At 36.8% G+C, this 17,058-nt stretch overlaps 2 protein-coding genes across 2 annotated transcripts; both read right to left on the reverse strand.

Annotated features, from left to right (window-relative positions):
* Positions 1–242: 242 nt before the first annotated feature.
* On the reverse strand, positions 243–1,736 carry LOC140792313 (E3 ubiquitin-protein ligase PUB23-like). Its single transcript, XM_073143233.1, has one exon. It carries the CDS (start codon positions 1,687–1,689, stop codon positions 454–456), a length of 1,236 nt encoding a protein of 411 aa, XP_072999334.1. The 5' UTR covers positions 1,690–1,736; the 3' UTR covers positions 243–453.
* A 5,258-nt stretch (positions 1,737–6,994) lies between these two features.
* LOC140792467 (dof zinc finger protein DOF1.1-like) lies at positions 6,995–8,058 on the reverse strand. The gene has a single exon (XM_073143491.1). It carries the CDS (start codon positions 8,048–8,050, stop codon positions 7,205–7,207), a length of 846 nt encoding a protein of 281 aa, XP_072999592.1. The 5' UTR covers positions 8,051–8,058; the 3' UTR covers positions 6,995–7,204.
* Between the last annotated feature and the right edge of the window lie 9,000 nt (positions 8,059–17,058).

Below are 17,058 nucleotides of genomic sequence, written 5' to 3' on the forward strand. Positions count from 1 at the left end.
TATTTTTTTTCTACAATTCGTTTAAGGATTATTACCTGGCCGTCTTGCTTGGTCTACAAACTATCATTGCATAATATTCTTTACAAATAATTTAGCCAGGGAAGGAGTCGAATTAGTTGGAAATAACACAAGTTGCTTCCAATTCTCGATTGAGCCAGCTAAATCTTTGCTCGTCCCACTTCACCCGAAACACCTCTCTAAAAAGGTTCTCCTTCCCTGTATAGAGTTACATTGAAATAAAGTCAAGAAAATTGTTTCCCTTTATTCTAGATTATAAAAGTAGAACGCTGGCTTTTCTTTTGGTATAAATAAGCAGGGCATGATTTCATACCCCAATGAATCAAGAATTGTGATGTACACTAAAAACTTAAATCAGAACATCCTCTCAGCATATGATATGATCGATCACTCGTTAGTCGTTTCATCCGAATCTAAGTCCTTGTTTTGTATCACTTAATTAGAAGGATACAGAGCCAAGAACTGAGGAGACAAACAAGGAGAACTCCTCCAAACACTCGAATGCAACCTAAGGATTTCCCTCGCCTTCTCCTTGGTCTTCTCCCCACACTCCCCTCTCACCACCAAGCACAGCTTGCAGACCGCCCGGACTTGCACCATCTCCTGCAGAACCCCCGCCGTCGCCGCGTACCGCGACACCGACGCCAGAACCCTCACCGCCCTCTCGCTGGCCGCCTCCGAGACCCTGAAAATCTTCTTCGACACCACCGCGATCCCAGCCGGGTGCCTCACGAGCTCCGCGCGCCCCTCGGCGCACCCGCATAGCCGGTCGAGCACCACGAGCGCCAATTCGCACACCCTCCTCTCGGATTCTTCTAGAAGCATCTCGACGAGGACCGGCACGGCGCCGGCGCCGACGGCCTTGATCCGATTCCTCCCCAGTGGACATACCACGGCTAGTACATGCAACGCTGCCTTAGTTGCATGGCACGAGTTTTGATCACGTACCACCTGAACAACCTCGTCGAATAGCTCTTGCTCTAAGCTACTCAACTTGGAAGCTTCAACTACTCCGGTTAAGGACTTGAGCAGTGAGATCGCATAGGCTCGTGACTGGTAACTCGATTGTTGCAGTATAGTCGTCAACGACTCGATAAAATTGCCGTGTTTGCTGATAAGATTTAGAAGGCCCTGTTCAGATATTTGGAGAGTATGGAGAAGGTTGAGTGCTTCATCGCATGCAGCAGTAGACTCTCCATCAATCTCATCCCCTCTTGATGAGCTGCTCTTAACTACGATGGAAGCTAAGAAGTCAACTAGGCCAGAAGTGGACTCGACGCATCTCTTATTCCTCTCGCTCTCTGATATAATCACGCGCAGTTTTCGAAGAGAACTCATCTGCGTCAATGGCTTCTTGGCCTCGTCCAGGAGAAGGGCGATCTGAGTCTTGTTGACCGGCGGCTTCGGCGTCGGGAACCTCTCGATGCCGTCCGATGCGTTGACGGTGCACCACGCCTGGATCAGACGGCGGAGTGTGTGGTTCGGGGTGAGCTCGGCGTCATCGGGCAAGGGCTGCCGCGTGACCGGGCACGTGCCGTGCTTCCCGGCAAAGAGCCACTGCTCGATGCTTTCCCGGTCGTACGTAATCCCAGTGGAGAGGGTCACCGGATCCTTCATGATTTGGAGAGAGATGGGGCAAAGGAAGTAAGTTGGGATCTCTACTTGCTCCATTGATGCGATCAGCTACAAGAACTTGGAGCGAAGAAATAGGTGTTGGAGTTGAGAGGGGAAGATTATGGAGATCGATGTTTATAAATACGTGGGGAGATTCAAAACTCTTATCGAAGTCCACGCGTAAATTATTGTCTTTCTTTTTTTTCGCGTCGGAGATGGAGGGGGGTTGGAAGCTCAGAAGGTTGACAAAAGTTAATTAAGAACATGGAATAGTAAACCCAAGACGGCTGGCTCTACACCGTTAACTTATTATTTATTTGACCTTCTCGTTTCTATTGAGAGATGCAAATAGAGACAGTGCTCTCTTTGACCGCCAACGTTTTGGATGTTGGATGACAACTGTTTGAGGTTATTTATTTGTACGTCCCATCTAAAAATTAATATTACATATATACTTTTCAAAACATATGACATCTCTCAATTACTTTCAAATTAGTAATTTACTAGAAAATGATAAAAAAAAACTATCCTTATCTAAGAAAAATACTTCAAAACTAGATTAAATATATTTATATATTTAAATTTTAATATTTAATCAACTCTATTTAAAAACATTATGAGAATAAGATATTTTTAAAGGGCTATTCTTTTTTTGTGTGCATATTTATACCCTCTTAAAATCTCCAATTTAAGTGTAAATCTATAAGATGATAGTAGTAAAAATACCTTTAATTTAATACACTTTGACATTTTCTATTGATACTACTTAACATAAATAATAAACTCGGAAGTCGATATAAATGAGAAAGGAAAAGCATTTTTCTACGTTAGTTATTGTAAGTAACGGAAATCTAGTTGTAGGATAATAAAAAATGACAAAAGTTGTACGTGTTTTAAAAAAAGTATTGGTAGAAGAGAAGAGGTGGACTTTTACGAGGGCGGTGAGAGGATCCATGTGCATGGCCGACATAGTTGTACAAATTTCTAAGCCAACTCAATCGGAGTGCAATCGTTACTGTTTGACTTCTTCTTCCCATAAAAATTTAAATTTTGTGAAACAAAACTTGTAACAGGAAGGAGTTCTTCCTTTCTGACTTCCATTTCTTTCCCAAATTCAAATAACCTTCTAGTTTTGATTTCCGTCACTCCAAGGACTCGTCTACCTACGTCCAACGCCGACATTGATTAACGAAATACAACTTAAATTGTTTTAATTCAAAGTGGTCATACTTAGTCGAAATGAACACGATTAGTATGCGTTATTGGATCGAACGTTGCCGAGAGCTCGGTGTTTAAAACTAATTTGAATATGAGGTTGGAGCTTTAAAACAAGCTTAATTTAAGTTTAAATTAAATAAGAGTAGAGTATGATTGGAAGACTCGCTTAGAATAATCCTAAGAGGGTAAAAGATGATATGAATTACTAGATCAAAATTTAATAGTCTGAAACTAATATAATTTAATTCATATCTTATCTCTCTGAGCTAAAGCAAGCTCTCTCTCTTTCTCTCTCTCTCTCTCTCTCTCTCTCTCTCTCTCTCTCTCTCTATATATATATATATATTATTATTATTATATAAGTGGTGTGGATATTAATGTTTCAAGGCGGGATGCGTGATGGGTTAGGGCAGCGTTGGAGCAGCGGAGAAGAATAAAAATAAATAGGAGCACATGGATGAATTTGACGAGGAATTAAAGGCAACCTAACCCCATCCACTTTGAATGCTATCTTAAATCTTTTTTTTTTCTCCTCCTTTTTAAATAAATATATTTATAGTAATTTAAAAACAAAAAATTAATTACAGTTTTAATTTTAAAATATAATTATTTTAAATTTTAGGACTAAATTATACTTAGGGTAAATAATATAATTGTTGAATATTAAGGATAATTTTTGTAGTTTCATTAAAAAAAGAGCAATTTTGTCGATTCATAGTAACCTGACTGGATGGCATAGCTCGTTACCAATTCAATTGTATTTTCGGTGTGATAATATATATATATATATATATATATATATATATATATGGGTATTAATAATATATTTCTCAAATTACATATTCACCAATATATATCTTAATAGAGTGTTTCCTCTTTATTTTTCTTCTAATATTATGAATCACTTGTATACTGTTTTATATATTGGTAAATTAATAAGGATTTTTAATTATAATTTATTGCTCTCGCATGTAACTATTAACATTAAATATAGCATTTGTATCTTAACGACAACCATCTGTTATAACTTAGCAGCAAAATATGAAACAGTAATAGCAAATAATTTTGCAATAATAGTCATAATTTTCATAGGCCATGACAGATAAAGATGTGTATAATCTATATGCAAATAGGTTAATTTAAAGTAGTTTTCTTAAGCACAGGTATGATAAATTTCTCATACATACCATCTTTCTTCGCTCTTATATAGTTATATACCTAGAAAACCTCAAATGGGTTTGTAGTCGTACTAAACACAGCAAGGCCCAATCCAATTTATTGGTGGCCCAAGTAGATACAGCCCAGCATAATTACTTTGTCATAGTTTGTTCGAGAAATATTAGATCAAAGTCTTCTAGTTAAAGCTACAAATATAGATCCCCATTTTAATATATGTGTATGAGAACTAAGTCAAACATCAAAACAGCTTATTAAATATGATACGATTAACATTCAAACGAGTGAATAACAAGTACGTATACAGCAACGTAGCAGTTTTGTTGTAGAGCAAGCAAATTAACCAAACGTAAACGCATGCATGCATGATATTTTTATGGCATCGAGCACCACGTACAAGAACGTATCACACTAATCGATGTAACATGGCATAAGAAAATTTAAAAATAAAATAAAAAATGAACGCCATCTCATTCATTCATCTGCTAAGAATTTTGCCACCATTTAAAATTAAATTTCCCAAGGCCGGCAAGGAAGCTGATACTTTTATGACAAGTTTCGATTTGAGCGTTTATCTATGTTTAATTAAAGTAGGAGAAGTGACACTAATACAATCTATTTGTGTAAACAATTGCTAGTTGACCAGTAGATCTGTCAATTAGTACTGTGCAGTGGTCTTAGTCCAACAACATCAAGAGACAAAAGAAGTCAAACAATTAAAAAACAAAGTCCCAAATAACTCCACGTCTAATACGTTATCTTCATGATAATCCAATATGCAAAGACTAATTTCTTGGTAGATTTAAATGGATTCTTTTTCAGATCTTTATCATCCAAACTCGGTATATCTTCTATATCCCCCCAAAATAAAATAAAATAACTAAAAATTTATAAGGAAATACCCTAATTCTTGAATTTTTATTTTTATTATCTGAAAAAATCTCTAATTTAATAGCTACTAACATAATATATATTCTCCAAAAAATATATAATAAAGACACCTTTCAATAAGGTCTGTCTATCCCTAATTCCTTATACAATCAATTTACAAATAGTTATTAAGGTCATTATTATGCATCCATAGTTAATTTAACTCATCATATGGTAATCATATATTATGTAGACTAACACCGTAATGTTTTTAAGCTGAGAAAAGAAACATTTCTTATAGAAAGTTCTTCATAATTTCCCTGAAAATAAACTTATATACAAGGAGATTACACCTAGAAATATCAATGCTACGGGTATACGTTGATACTTGAATACAGTCCAATAAATTATATAATTAAGATTGCTTAGAAGTTTATTCCGTAGAATATAACCTAAATCAATTCATCAATTGCCACCCCTCACCATAGTTGGCCTAAATTTAATGGCCTTACCACTCAGATACAACTGTTAGATAAACTTAAAATGGGAATACATACACACACACACACACACATATATTTATATATACTTGGCTCAAATGCATTGCCTTCAAGTGTATACGTGTAGTCTTCAGGTTACGATAAGTACTAATTCTAATCTTTCTCGGATCATGGGCCAATTAATTTCTTGGATCATGCATGTTCATGTGCGTGCCCTAACTGCCGAGTCCGTTGAAGGGCAAATCCCGAGATTGATTACTTCATGCCCAGTGATCAAGTTTTCTATGATCAAAGTCAAAGCTTCCAGATGAAAAGGAGAAAATGATAAGATAATATCTAGTATTAAGGGAAACCCAGAATAAGGGAATTGAAGGATAGCACTATTTTTTATATTTATAATTGAGTGCTTATTTTTAGGGTCAGTTATATTTTGACCTCCTCAACTATTGCTCGGTTTTATTTTTACTCTAACTACCTAAGTGTATTACTAAGCTTTTTTCATCGATATATTGTTAAAGATTTTGTTAGGAATAATGTTTAAAAATTACCTTTCATCTTCTCCGTTAATGACTTCTATAATAATAATCTCTCTAATTCCTTCAAAACTCTACTTATACCCTTATCTCGCATCTCATTGCTCCGCTGTCTTTTCCTATAAGAGAAGAGATGATATAGGAAAAGAGAAAAGAAAATAAGAAAATGATATAAGAAAAAAAAGAAAGGGAAAGAAAAAAGTCATTAAGAATATTTTTGTCCATCTAATTATTTTATCAAAATTTTAATATTATTTATAATGAATTAATTTTTTAAATTTTTAACAAAGAGACTTAGGGATACAACTAGATAATCTATGGAATATACGTGTCCACTTTTTCCATGAGATGGTGCAAGTGATATGGAGTGATAATTAAGAGAGGACAGAATGTAATTAAATATTTTTTCATTCATATATTTAGTGTTTAGTTGCAATTCAATAATAAAAATGTATAAATAATGATTATGAAAGGAATAAATTAGAATAACAGGGCAAGTAAAGGAGTATGGGACATGCTTGCAAATCAGCAAACTGCAAATATCATTTTATCATGATTTCCTTATGAATAATGTCTCACATAGCAAAAATAGTTTTAAGTGAAAATGAAACTGCTATAGATTACTAGGTCTAAATTTGATAAACTTGCTTCTTTCAATTTATGATCCTTATTAAAACAAAAAAAAAATAGTCTCCTTCAATAACGTTGGAGCTAATGATTTGATTGCTCAATCAATGTGATAAATGGCCACTTTTTTCACGTAGAAGTTGTGAATAGGTAAATGGAATCCCAAGTGTATCTTTCTTATCAGCAAGAACACCCACATCCTATAGAAGTAGGTCCGAATGAGATGGAACTGATGTGGTCTATGATCTCTTCCACAAGAAAACAAGAAATCTCTCTCTCTCTCTCTCTCTCTCTCTCTGAGTTTGATACTGTTCAAGTCACTGTCTATTGTGACTAGTCACATTTTAGAATAGGGTCCACAGTACATCATGCCACCATAAAAACTAATGCTCAATTGCCACCAAAGAGAGGACAAAAGTAATTAGATCCGGTTAGCAATTACAATTAAATTGCCAAGGAAATGTGGCATTTTTATTGCATGTATTCTCATTTCACAAGTGTACATCCTACTACATAAATCTTCTCATGCGAAGAACCTTAATCGATCACCATCTAATCCCACTCTCTCCACATCTTAATCTGTAACCTTTGAAATAAAAATCAAGAAGCGGAATTAGTTAAGAACACGCATACGTATACAAATCTTAATCATTTAGGACCTATATAGAAAGCCTCCAGAGCTGAGCAGTCCAATGCACTCCAATCACTCGCAATTATGTTCTGATGAAGAGCCATGCTGTCTTCCGGGATCGATTCCAAGGATTGGTTCTTGGTTGCATCCCAAGCTAACATTGGAGCGAGTGAGCAATTGGATGACAGCAAGTTAACATTGTTGATGTTACCTGCTATGGGATATGCAAGTGACTCATAGCAACTTGAATCCATAGAGAAATTCATCTCTCCGACGATATGCTCACTTGTTCCGTTGCACTCTATGAATCCATCATTATCCGGCAACGTCACAGCCATCTGGTGACCCCCGAACGCGTCGAAGGCCTCGTTGATCCCTCCGGTGAACTCCATGCCAACGTTATCACCCTCCAGCTCCGTGCACGGATTCAAGAACTTGGCGTACAACATGGCCAGGTCAATCGTGGAGCCGTCGGCGGCGGTAGGGCGGCAAGAGTTGGAATTCCCCACTATGCCATCGAGCGCGAGATCGGGCCGGATTGGGCCCGGTGTCGGGCCGTTACGAGATGTGGCGGCAACCGGGTCGGTGGGTAACCTCACCGGCTTCCCTCGCCGGTTCTTGCGGCACCCTCCGCCGACCGGAACGTTGCGAAGGGACCCGCCCTTAGTCCAATACCTCCTGCAGCCCTTGCAGAAGTAACGAGGCTGGCTCAAGCTGTAGTTGTTGTAGTAGCAAAACTTGGTATTAGAGGAATCGCATCTCGGGCAGTTGGGCGCCATCTCGACGTTCGGCTTCCACCGGCGGTCCACCGCCGTCATCGGCCGGGAGGGGTAAGGGAGGAGGTTTTCGCGAGAAGACAACATTGCATGAGTAGGGGGGAGAGAGAGAGAGAGAGAGAGAGAGAGAGAGAGAGGAGGGGGGAAGAGGGGGAGAGGGGAGAGGGGTAGGCTGGCTTTATTTGCAACAAATGGTATAGGAGATTAGGAGGTTTGGTTACTTAGCGATGCATGTGCATGTGAGTTAGTACCACATCGATTTGGGCTTGGCTTTCAGCCCGACCTAGGGATGTGACTTCTTTGACTTCTAAGCCACGAGTACCCAGGATCTACCCAAAAGTCTCTATATATTTCTATCACTTCGATCGTACTATTTTTATGGTCATCACGGTATAATTAATAAAACGAATAAATTGTGCCGTAATTACTCTTCTTAGTGTACTGTATTGGTTAGCTTAGGAAAGGAGCTTTGTTTTTGTTTAGTGGTTGGATGGATGGGGAAGTGGACGGTGCGGAGGTAGTGGTCACTTCTCCGTAGGCGGGTAGGCCGTGCCGTTGCCTAGTATACGTGGCGGCAGATGGGTGGTGGACCAGGATGAAATCTAGTTCCGGATTGGGGGGTCGCGCAGGGGAGACAATCCCCTCGGTATCAAGTCTCTTTATTCCTCCGGAGCACGGGAAACGATGGGTGTAAGAAATTTGGAGATTGCTCAACAAAATCTTCTCAATTTAGTACATATAAATTTTGAAATATAGATGAAGTCCCTTGTATGTGTGTATATATATATATATATATATACACATAATGAACTAAACGAAATCGTGACTTAATGAAGTGGACCACGAGTTAATTTGGAAGGTACGTAGCAATAGGCAAGTGAGGATTAGTCAGGATGAAAAGTCCTGCTGATAAGGAACAACCTAGATGACAGCTTTGATCTAGAATTGGGCGAACACGTGCTGTCCATGTTGCCACATTTGATCCAAAGTGGTCTCCCAGTTCCAAGTGGTCCACAGGATCAGAGCTAGTCATATGATGTCATCTGGATGTATAGATTGTGACTCTGTCGGACCTCATTCACCACGGGTTTGGATCCGACAGCTAAGCTCTAGCTAGGTGAATTTAGGATTCAAATCAATGAATGGAGGCATGACCTCAACAAACTTTATAGCTAATAATTTTCTCCCACTTAAGAGATCGGAGAAATTATATCGAATAAGATGATGTTTTAGAGCTAGACATTGTACTACCAAAAGCTCCTTCATGTCCAAAGATTTTTTTCTTTTTGTTGTGGTCCATGCAATAATACATAGGTAAAAGGCAGACATCATCTGCAAGTCCGAGACTATGATTGTTACGTATAGAAAAATTATCGTTGTTATCAAATCCATGCACTTTGGCCTAAAATTATCGTTGGTATATATTTTCAACGCTAGCTATGTTCTCGTTATTTCGTATTCAAGATGCATTTCATTTCTGCAGTAGTACTGCTTCATATTATTGTACTTCGTACCATGAGTAGGTAACACTGTTAACTCTCTTAACATGAGAGTTTTCACCTAAAGTAAGAGTACTACGTGGAATTGATCAAACCAAGAGAAGAGACAACAAGAATCAAGTACTTAAAAGCTTTGGTACAACGTGTCTTTGATCGCATTCAATGAGGATGGTAGAGAAACATTCGATCGCACTAACACTACTAACAAGAAGAGGAGAGAAAGTAACGAGTGCTCCCTCTAATTCACGATGTTTCACTTGTGTAAAGTTAGTTGTGCATAATCGGATATGGAGTTCTCAATCATGGAAGAGATTAAAAAATAATAAATTACCGGATCAATTGATTCAATATTTTGCATCGAGTCTTACTACTGCCAACCTCCCTATAACTAAATCTAAAATCCAGCTCTGCTAGGGTTCGCTCTCTTCTTCTTTCTCCTCTAGTAGTAACCTTCTCTCGCCATTGCCATGGCCAGTGAGCTCCTCATTGGCTTGGAAGCTGGTGCTGGATCCGGTGTCGGGGCAACAAGTAAATCAGTAAAGCCAAATCCAAATAAAAATTCCTCACCTAAAATTCTTATATAAAATAGATAAGCCAAATCTTAATTTCATGAAAATTCCATTTCATGTAAGCATATGGAAGTCTTCAAACCTAAAGATAGGTCGCTGTTATAAATTTCCAGGCAAACACCAACTGCCTTCATACTCGGGGCATCGAAATCATTTGTCAAATAGCCTTCGATGGTTTATAAGTAGCCTCCAAATCTTCATATTTCCTACCAGATATAGAAATCTCAAAAGAAAACTTTCTACCTCCAGTATAATTCCTTTAAACACAAAAACAAAAAACAAAAGAAAAAAAAAAATCTTTAGATCCAACAGGTGGATCCTACCCAACATTATGACCGTATGAATTTTTCCCTACTTAGATGTAAATTTTTCTAACAAAGAATGAACTTACGAAGGCTTGAACAATCTGGAGCTGTTACATTGATTACCTACCATTTCCCGATCGATCGATGTGGTCCATCCCTAACTCTTAATTAACCCATCCATCACTGGATCAATGAGACTCGACAAGAACGTCCATGGCGAGATCGACAGAGACGGGCTGCTAAAATTTGACAAAACCCTCGAGGTTGGTGGGCCTTCAAGAAAGTGACCTCTTCTTCTTCTTCCCTTCATTGATTGCCCTCACCCACTCTTGAGGAACTGACGCTTCTTGCATGCAATAGGGCAGTCAATTCTTAGATTGGGTTGTTTTTCTCATTGCTAGAGCTGCATCTGCCATTGTCTTGCCATTTTCCTATCTACTTCACATTTGATTGGAGTGATCATAGTAAGAGATTGTAAATATGATACATGTGGGTGAAATCTAGTAGTGTTTTAGCCTTTTGGAGGACAATCTTCTCAACCACCATTTGTCTTTCCTTTAGTTAGCTACTTCTTTTATTTTTGCAATTATTCATCTAAGTTGGTAGCTAGGCGATACACTTCCACAAGCAACAGTAGTCATTGCTCTCACCAAACCATCCATCTATTTCTCAATTTCCTCCTATATTTCCACTCATCACTAGGTAAATCAGAGATAAGGAGAATGAAAAAGTTAAAGTTCAGTAAGAAATTTAATTAAAAAAGGAAATCCAACCTCTCCTTTCTGCTTATACTTCTCATATCATACTCTAAGATAACTTCAGCTAATAGTCTCTTGCAAAGTAGTATCTAAACAGAAATTAATATGCCGTTAAGTAGACTAAGTTTACCTTTTTTTAATACCAAAAATACCCTATTTTGGGGTAATTTTCAAGGGTATTTTTGGTAAATTCGGTTTGTGCAGTTTATATTAGAAAGTATTTCAGGGGTAATTTTATAATTACATTCCTAGAGTTAAATAAACCATAGTCTAACTTTAAGGGCAATTTGCTACCAATCAGCTTATAAATAGCTCAGATATGTGGTCACAAGATTACTAAAATATAAAGTGAGAATTTTATATAATTATCACTAAAATTCACAATTAACACGCCATTGTTCAAAACTATTAAAACAATTTAAGAGCTATCAAATATAATACACAAAATCTAGTATAACAAAAAATATTATGTGAAATAAATTCTATTGATAAATTGTTACATTATAAACTTAAAAAGAGAGGGTTATTTTATCATCTATATATATTCGATAACTTTAGTAATAATTTATTTAGGAGTACTTCGTTAAAAATCAATCATAATGGCAATCCGAAAATAAGTCATATGATAATTCCGGTATCTTAAAGAATGTAATGATAAGTGGGAGTTATTTGAAGAGTTCTAAAAGAAAACTTAAAAATTCTCTTCCAGAAAAAGAGACCCACGTCGAGCCTAAGTAATTAAATAAGAGCAAGTGTGCATTATCCAAGGGTCCATGCATGGATGGGCCCGAGCAGTGAGGCATTATTTTAGGGCAGGGGCACGTGAAGGAAGCCGTGAGCTTTGTCCATATCCCTTCCTTGGGGCAAACCTTTGGGTCAAGGTACAAAGGGGGGGATCCATTTATCCATGGCGATGCTTTGGATGGACGGCATGGGCATTCATCGACGGCAAGGAGCAGTGGATAATTGCTTTCAATAATTAAGTCTTCTCTTCTCCTCTTCTTCTCTCTCTCTCTCTCTCTCTCTCTCTCTCTCTCTCTCTCTCTCTCTCTCTCTCTCTCTCTCTCTCTCTCTCAGTACGTAGAGACGTGTGGCTTCTGAGTTCATATCAGTGAGAAGCTGCTTGCTTCGATACGACCATTCCACCATCAACCCTCCTCAGCAGCTTCCACATGGTTTTGCTTCCAAACTCTGCACACCCATCGAGATGGTGATGTGGTGTCCTATCATCAATAAATTAATTCCCCTCCCGAATATTTTTTAAGATGGTTACGTCGTGCTTCTAATTCTATTGTTACTCTCTGTCTTATGTCTTAGCAAATACTTTAATACCTCTTTAAAATTTATAATTTTATTTTAACAGCAGTTTTTATATTCAATACCGTCGTTATCGGTTGCAACACTATATTACTTTAAAAAAATTAAACTATATTACCTTTTTTAATTAAAATATCTCTTTTAAATATAATTGTGAAAGATATGATTAGACATTGACAAAGGGAGATATCACTTAATAGTATATAATCTAATTTTAATTTTTACCTCTATATATTATCAATTTTAGTTTGAATCAATCTTAAACTAATGAAAGATATATATAAGTAATTAAAAAATAATCAAAGAGATAAGAATTTTATTAACTTTCATCAAATTAGTTATAGAAATATAGCAATACCCTTATTCTTTTATATATATATATATACATACATTACTCTAAATTAAATTACTAAGATAATATAGTTGTCAAAGAATAATGTGAAGGGTATATGTATAGATATAAAATTTAAAATGATATATGCATAAATATATATGCAAAAGAACTCATTAAATTATGCCAACTTAGAAATTATAATTTAAAAATAAGTAATCACATATTAAGCCGGTTATATTTTAAAATTTTCACTGTTCCTATTATACTCTTACATTTGCTAACCGTTAAATAAGAGCTCGTATTTTTTTATGTTGATAAAAGAGTTTTTTTTTTATGTTTATCTTTCAAAAATATCATTTTTATATGCATACCTTTCTAATGTTGATATTTATTTAATGGATACCTTTTCGATTAACGCACAATTTAAATTAAACAATTTAGATATAAAAGATATTTTAGTTAAGATAAATTATTGAGATTTAATCTAATATTTACTAAAAAGTAATAGTGAAGAGTGTCAATGTATATATTAGGTATAAATACAAATATCAATTAAAGAAAAGGTATATATTAAAAACAAACAATAACAATAGCCTTTTCCTAGTTACTTATTACAAAGCCAATAGGTCATAACCTCGTGGACTCTTTTGTTGCTCGTACAATTTTGTATAATTCTCCCTGGCACACATGTATATATTTCTTATTATATGTAACCAAATCTTATCTATGACGCCGAGCATATAGAAATAAAGCTCAAAGTTTCACAATTTTTTTTCTAAATTTAAAGAGGTCGAGGGGTCAGTGGAAGCTCCTTTAGGACTTAAAAATATACTGAAATTAATTAATGGGCTTACCTTAGCCCAGCCCAATATTTCATATCCTCTGCAGAGCGGCAAGCCCAATCCTAACCTAATGTTTTCTTATTCTTAGTTGACTTTAGCCTTCGCATTCTCTCCTATTTTAATACCTGTGCATTTTCTATTGGGCAGGTAGAGATATATATGTCCGAAGTGCTAAGATTTGTAAAGATGTCTAAACTCCATTTTATTTTCTAAACTTATATTAATCAAACTTAAAAATATCGGCATTTATATAAATTGCAAATCCCAGCCCACGTATATTTAGCCCGTTTAAGGCCTCAAGTATAGTTTCAGAGCTTTAGACCTCGGAAATCACGGATGCAATTTGTCTACCAACATAGATACGTGTGTATAACTCCAAACGTTACAAACTGCAAGGTCTGTCCAAAAGTCTAGGTCGAGTCAAGTCTCAAGGGCAGCTTGCCACGTGGAGGCCTCATGTTAAGAAAAACAAAAGCTAATGCAACCATCGTTGGGACAAGGAAATAGGACAAATTAAGGTTGGAGGATCTACTGGCTAGAAAAAAAAATATTATTATTCTTGTAATTTGAGTTCGAAGAGCAAAAGATGATAGGCAAATTATTCTTAGTCAAGCATCAGGTTTTTCTTCATCGCTCTTATTATATAAAAAAGTATTGGCTTCGTCGAACCTTTAAATGCACCACTTTTTTGAATCATCTAGAGAAAATTTTGTCGGTTATTCTGCTTGAGATTTAATTCATGGTAGAAAAAACAAGACGAAGTACACGAATCTTGAAGCAATTATGACGAGCTATGAGTGGATGGCTTCCACACTGACCAAGTCCTAAATGTTGACCGACCGATTGACCACATCAGACGAAATAATAGGTTTGTTTGGGTCTTAATTAGAAATCTGACCACACCCCAGCACCCGCCTACTGACTGTCAAACATCAAACTCCATGGAAACACCACGGAGGCCCACTTCTCCACCATTCAGAAGAGCGCATCAGCCATAAAAGGCTGCTTGGTGTATAGAGTCCCCTCACCACGTCCTCCAAATTGCCTCCCTGGAAAAGGTCCTCACAAATCCACAATGGCCACTGGTCCTTTTTTTCTTTTCCTTCCTTCCTTTAGCTTTTACTATCATATTATTATGCACTCCATTACTCCATTGACTTGTATGCTAACACATCAAAACTTGGCTTTCTATATCTACCTGAACTACCACCTATCAAAGGCGTTGTTCACTTCCTCCTCCTCCTCCTCTTTTAATTCTCCATCATCAATACTATAACGTGTCATGGATTCTGAGCTCTTCAACTCAAGCTCCTCGCCGCGCCGAGAGCTCCGCGGCCCTCGGCCGGCGCCTCTCAAGGTACACAAGGAATCCTGCAAGATCAAGAAGCCGTCCGTGGCGCCGCTCCGTCAGCAACGGCCGCCGGTCATAATCTACGCTATATCACCGAAGGTCATCCACACAAACCCTAGTGAGTTCATGTCGCTGGTGCAACGCTTAACTGGTACATCATCTTCTTCTTCTTCTTCTTCTACTACTACTACTACTACTACTACTTCCTTCTCGGATAAAAGAGGAGAAGTACCGCTGTCCCCTGCGGCTAAGTTAGCCATGACCGAGCTCAGATCAAGAAGTGAAACAGAACGGCAGGTGACGCGGACGGACAACAACGAGTTAATTGATCAGATAGGGACTGATAGCGGTACAAGAATAGTGGACAGAATAGGATCTTATCCGGGAATTTTATCGCCAGTGCCGTCTTCTCTTCCTTCTATTTCTCCTAACTTCTTCTCACCCTTGACGGACGTGAACTTTCTCAAGTTCTTGCATGAGCTCAGCCCAGCTTTGCAACTGCAGCATGGCAAGGAGAATTTTGCAGAAAACACCCTGGCTAGCCCTAGTTTTCTGTCCACCCCAGCCATGCCTTCTCCTACTGCTTATTGGGAGTTCTTTCGTCAACACTCAGATCTATAGTATTTGTTTTGATGGGTAATTGCAATGGAGTAGAAGGGAAGCAGTTGGAGAAAAGGATGTATGGCTGGATGCATCAATGGAGACAAAGTTCCACGCTTGTTAATTAATGGGCCTCGTCTCTTGAGGGCCATATGATACAATATTCAAAGTTATGTGACATCACCAATCTAAGTTGGATTAATTTTTTATTTGTCTGATAGAGGTAGATGCATCTGTAACACCATACTGATATCATTTAATAAAACAGCTACAGATAAATTATGTTAATTGAAATTAATAAATACTTTTATACGATGATATAATAAAAGTTTTACTCTGTAAACTGTTTTTACTTGCATGGTTTCAATTTTGATTTTTTCCACGCTATGTTAGGTCTTCTTGCAGTTAAAGAAAAGAGGGAGAGATAAATATTAAACCTTAACAAGCTCTAATACTTAGTCATCTAGACTTTATATAAATTCAAGACACTAACTAATACAAGCCTGCCAATGCAAATATTGCCAGCATCAACGCAGTCCATAAGAATTACCCTAAGCATCATATCATACAACAATTTTGATAAATACGTTCTAAGGAATGGGAGCACATAATTGCACATATGTACAAGGAGACTCAAAAGTTGTTTCTAAATGCAGTGATCATAGGATTGAGAGGAAAGATTTAACTCGAAATTTTAAGCCGATGGCCGGCCGCATAACCTCTGCTAGCACAGCGTAGATAGCAACCCAAAGGAAATAAGTAAACAAAGCATAATACTATACAATAACAAGAAACAACGTAGAAGATCAACTCTGATCGTGAGAACACAAAGTGAAGAAACCTCCAAAATCTTTCAAACTATCGTTGTTGTTCTAATATCTAAGGCTTTATTTGTTTTGAGAAAAAATTAGAATAGTTATTTTAGATTCTTACCCTTAAAATTGTACCTCTAATCTAGAGTCGTATATTATAATACTTACTTGTAATCTAAAATAGTAATGCAATAACTATCTTTGTTCCGATGTAAAGTTCCGATAAAATGCAAATAAAAAGTAAGAATTAATTCAAATGCTCTTAATTTAACATATATATTTAAATTAAAATATTTTATTTTATTGTAGATATGCAACACATATTTATATTAAAAAAAATTCTAACATAATTTTTTTTATTAATCTCGTCTCTTTCGTGGAAAGAAATAAGGGGTGGTAAAAAGAGACGACAACAGATTTTTTTTAAAATATAATTTTAGTCAAATCAAATATAAGATGATAATTCAAGCTAGCTTATGTGTATGATAATTTTAATAATATTTATAATTTAGAATAATAATAATTAAAAAAAATTGTCTAGATAATATTCCTTAATGTAAAATAGGTAAAAAGATAATCCTCAAAATGAACATGGCTTAGGAGTCAGACGAGAATATACTACCTGCAGTAGGATTTGCTAAGATATTGCTACGATCCTGAGTTGACTTTGCAACTCCGACAACCTAACGGGGACTTGTCTACCGCTCC

Source organism: Typha latifolia, chromosome 7 (assembly GCF_019914945.1).
Source record: "Typha latifolia isolate L0001 chromosome 7, TyphaL0001v2, whole genome shotgun sequence".
Taxonomy (NCBI): Eukaryota; Viridiplantae; Streptophyta; class Magnoliopsida; order Poales; family Typhaceae; genus Typha; species Typha latifolia.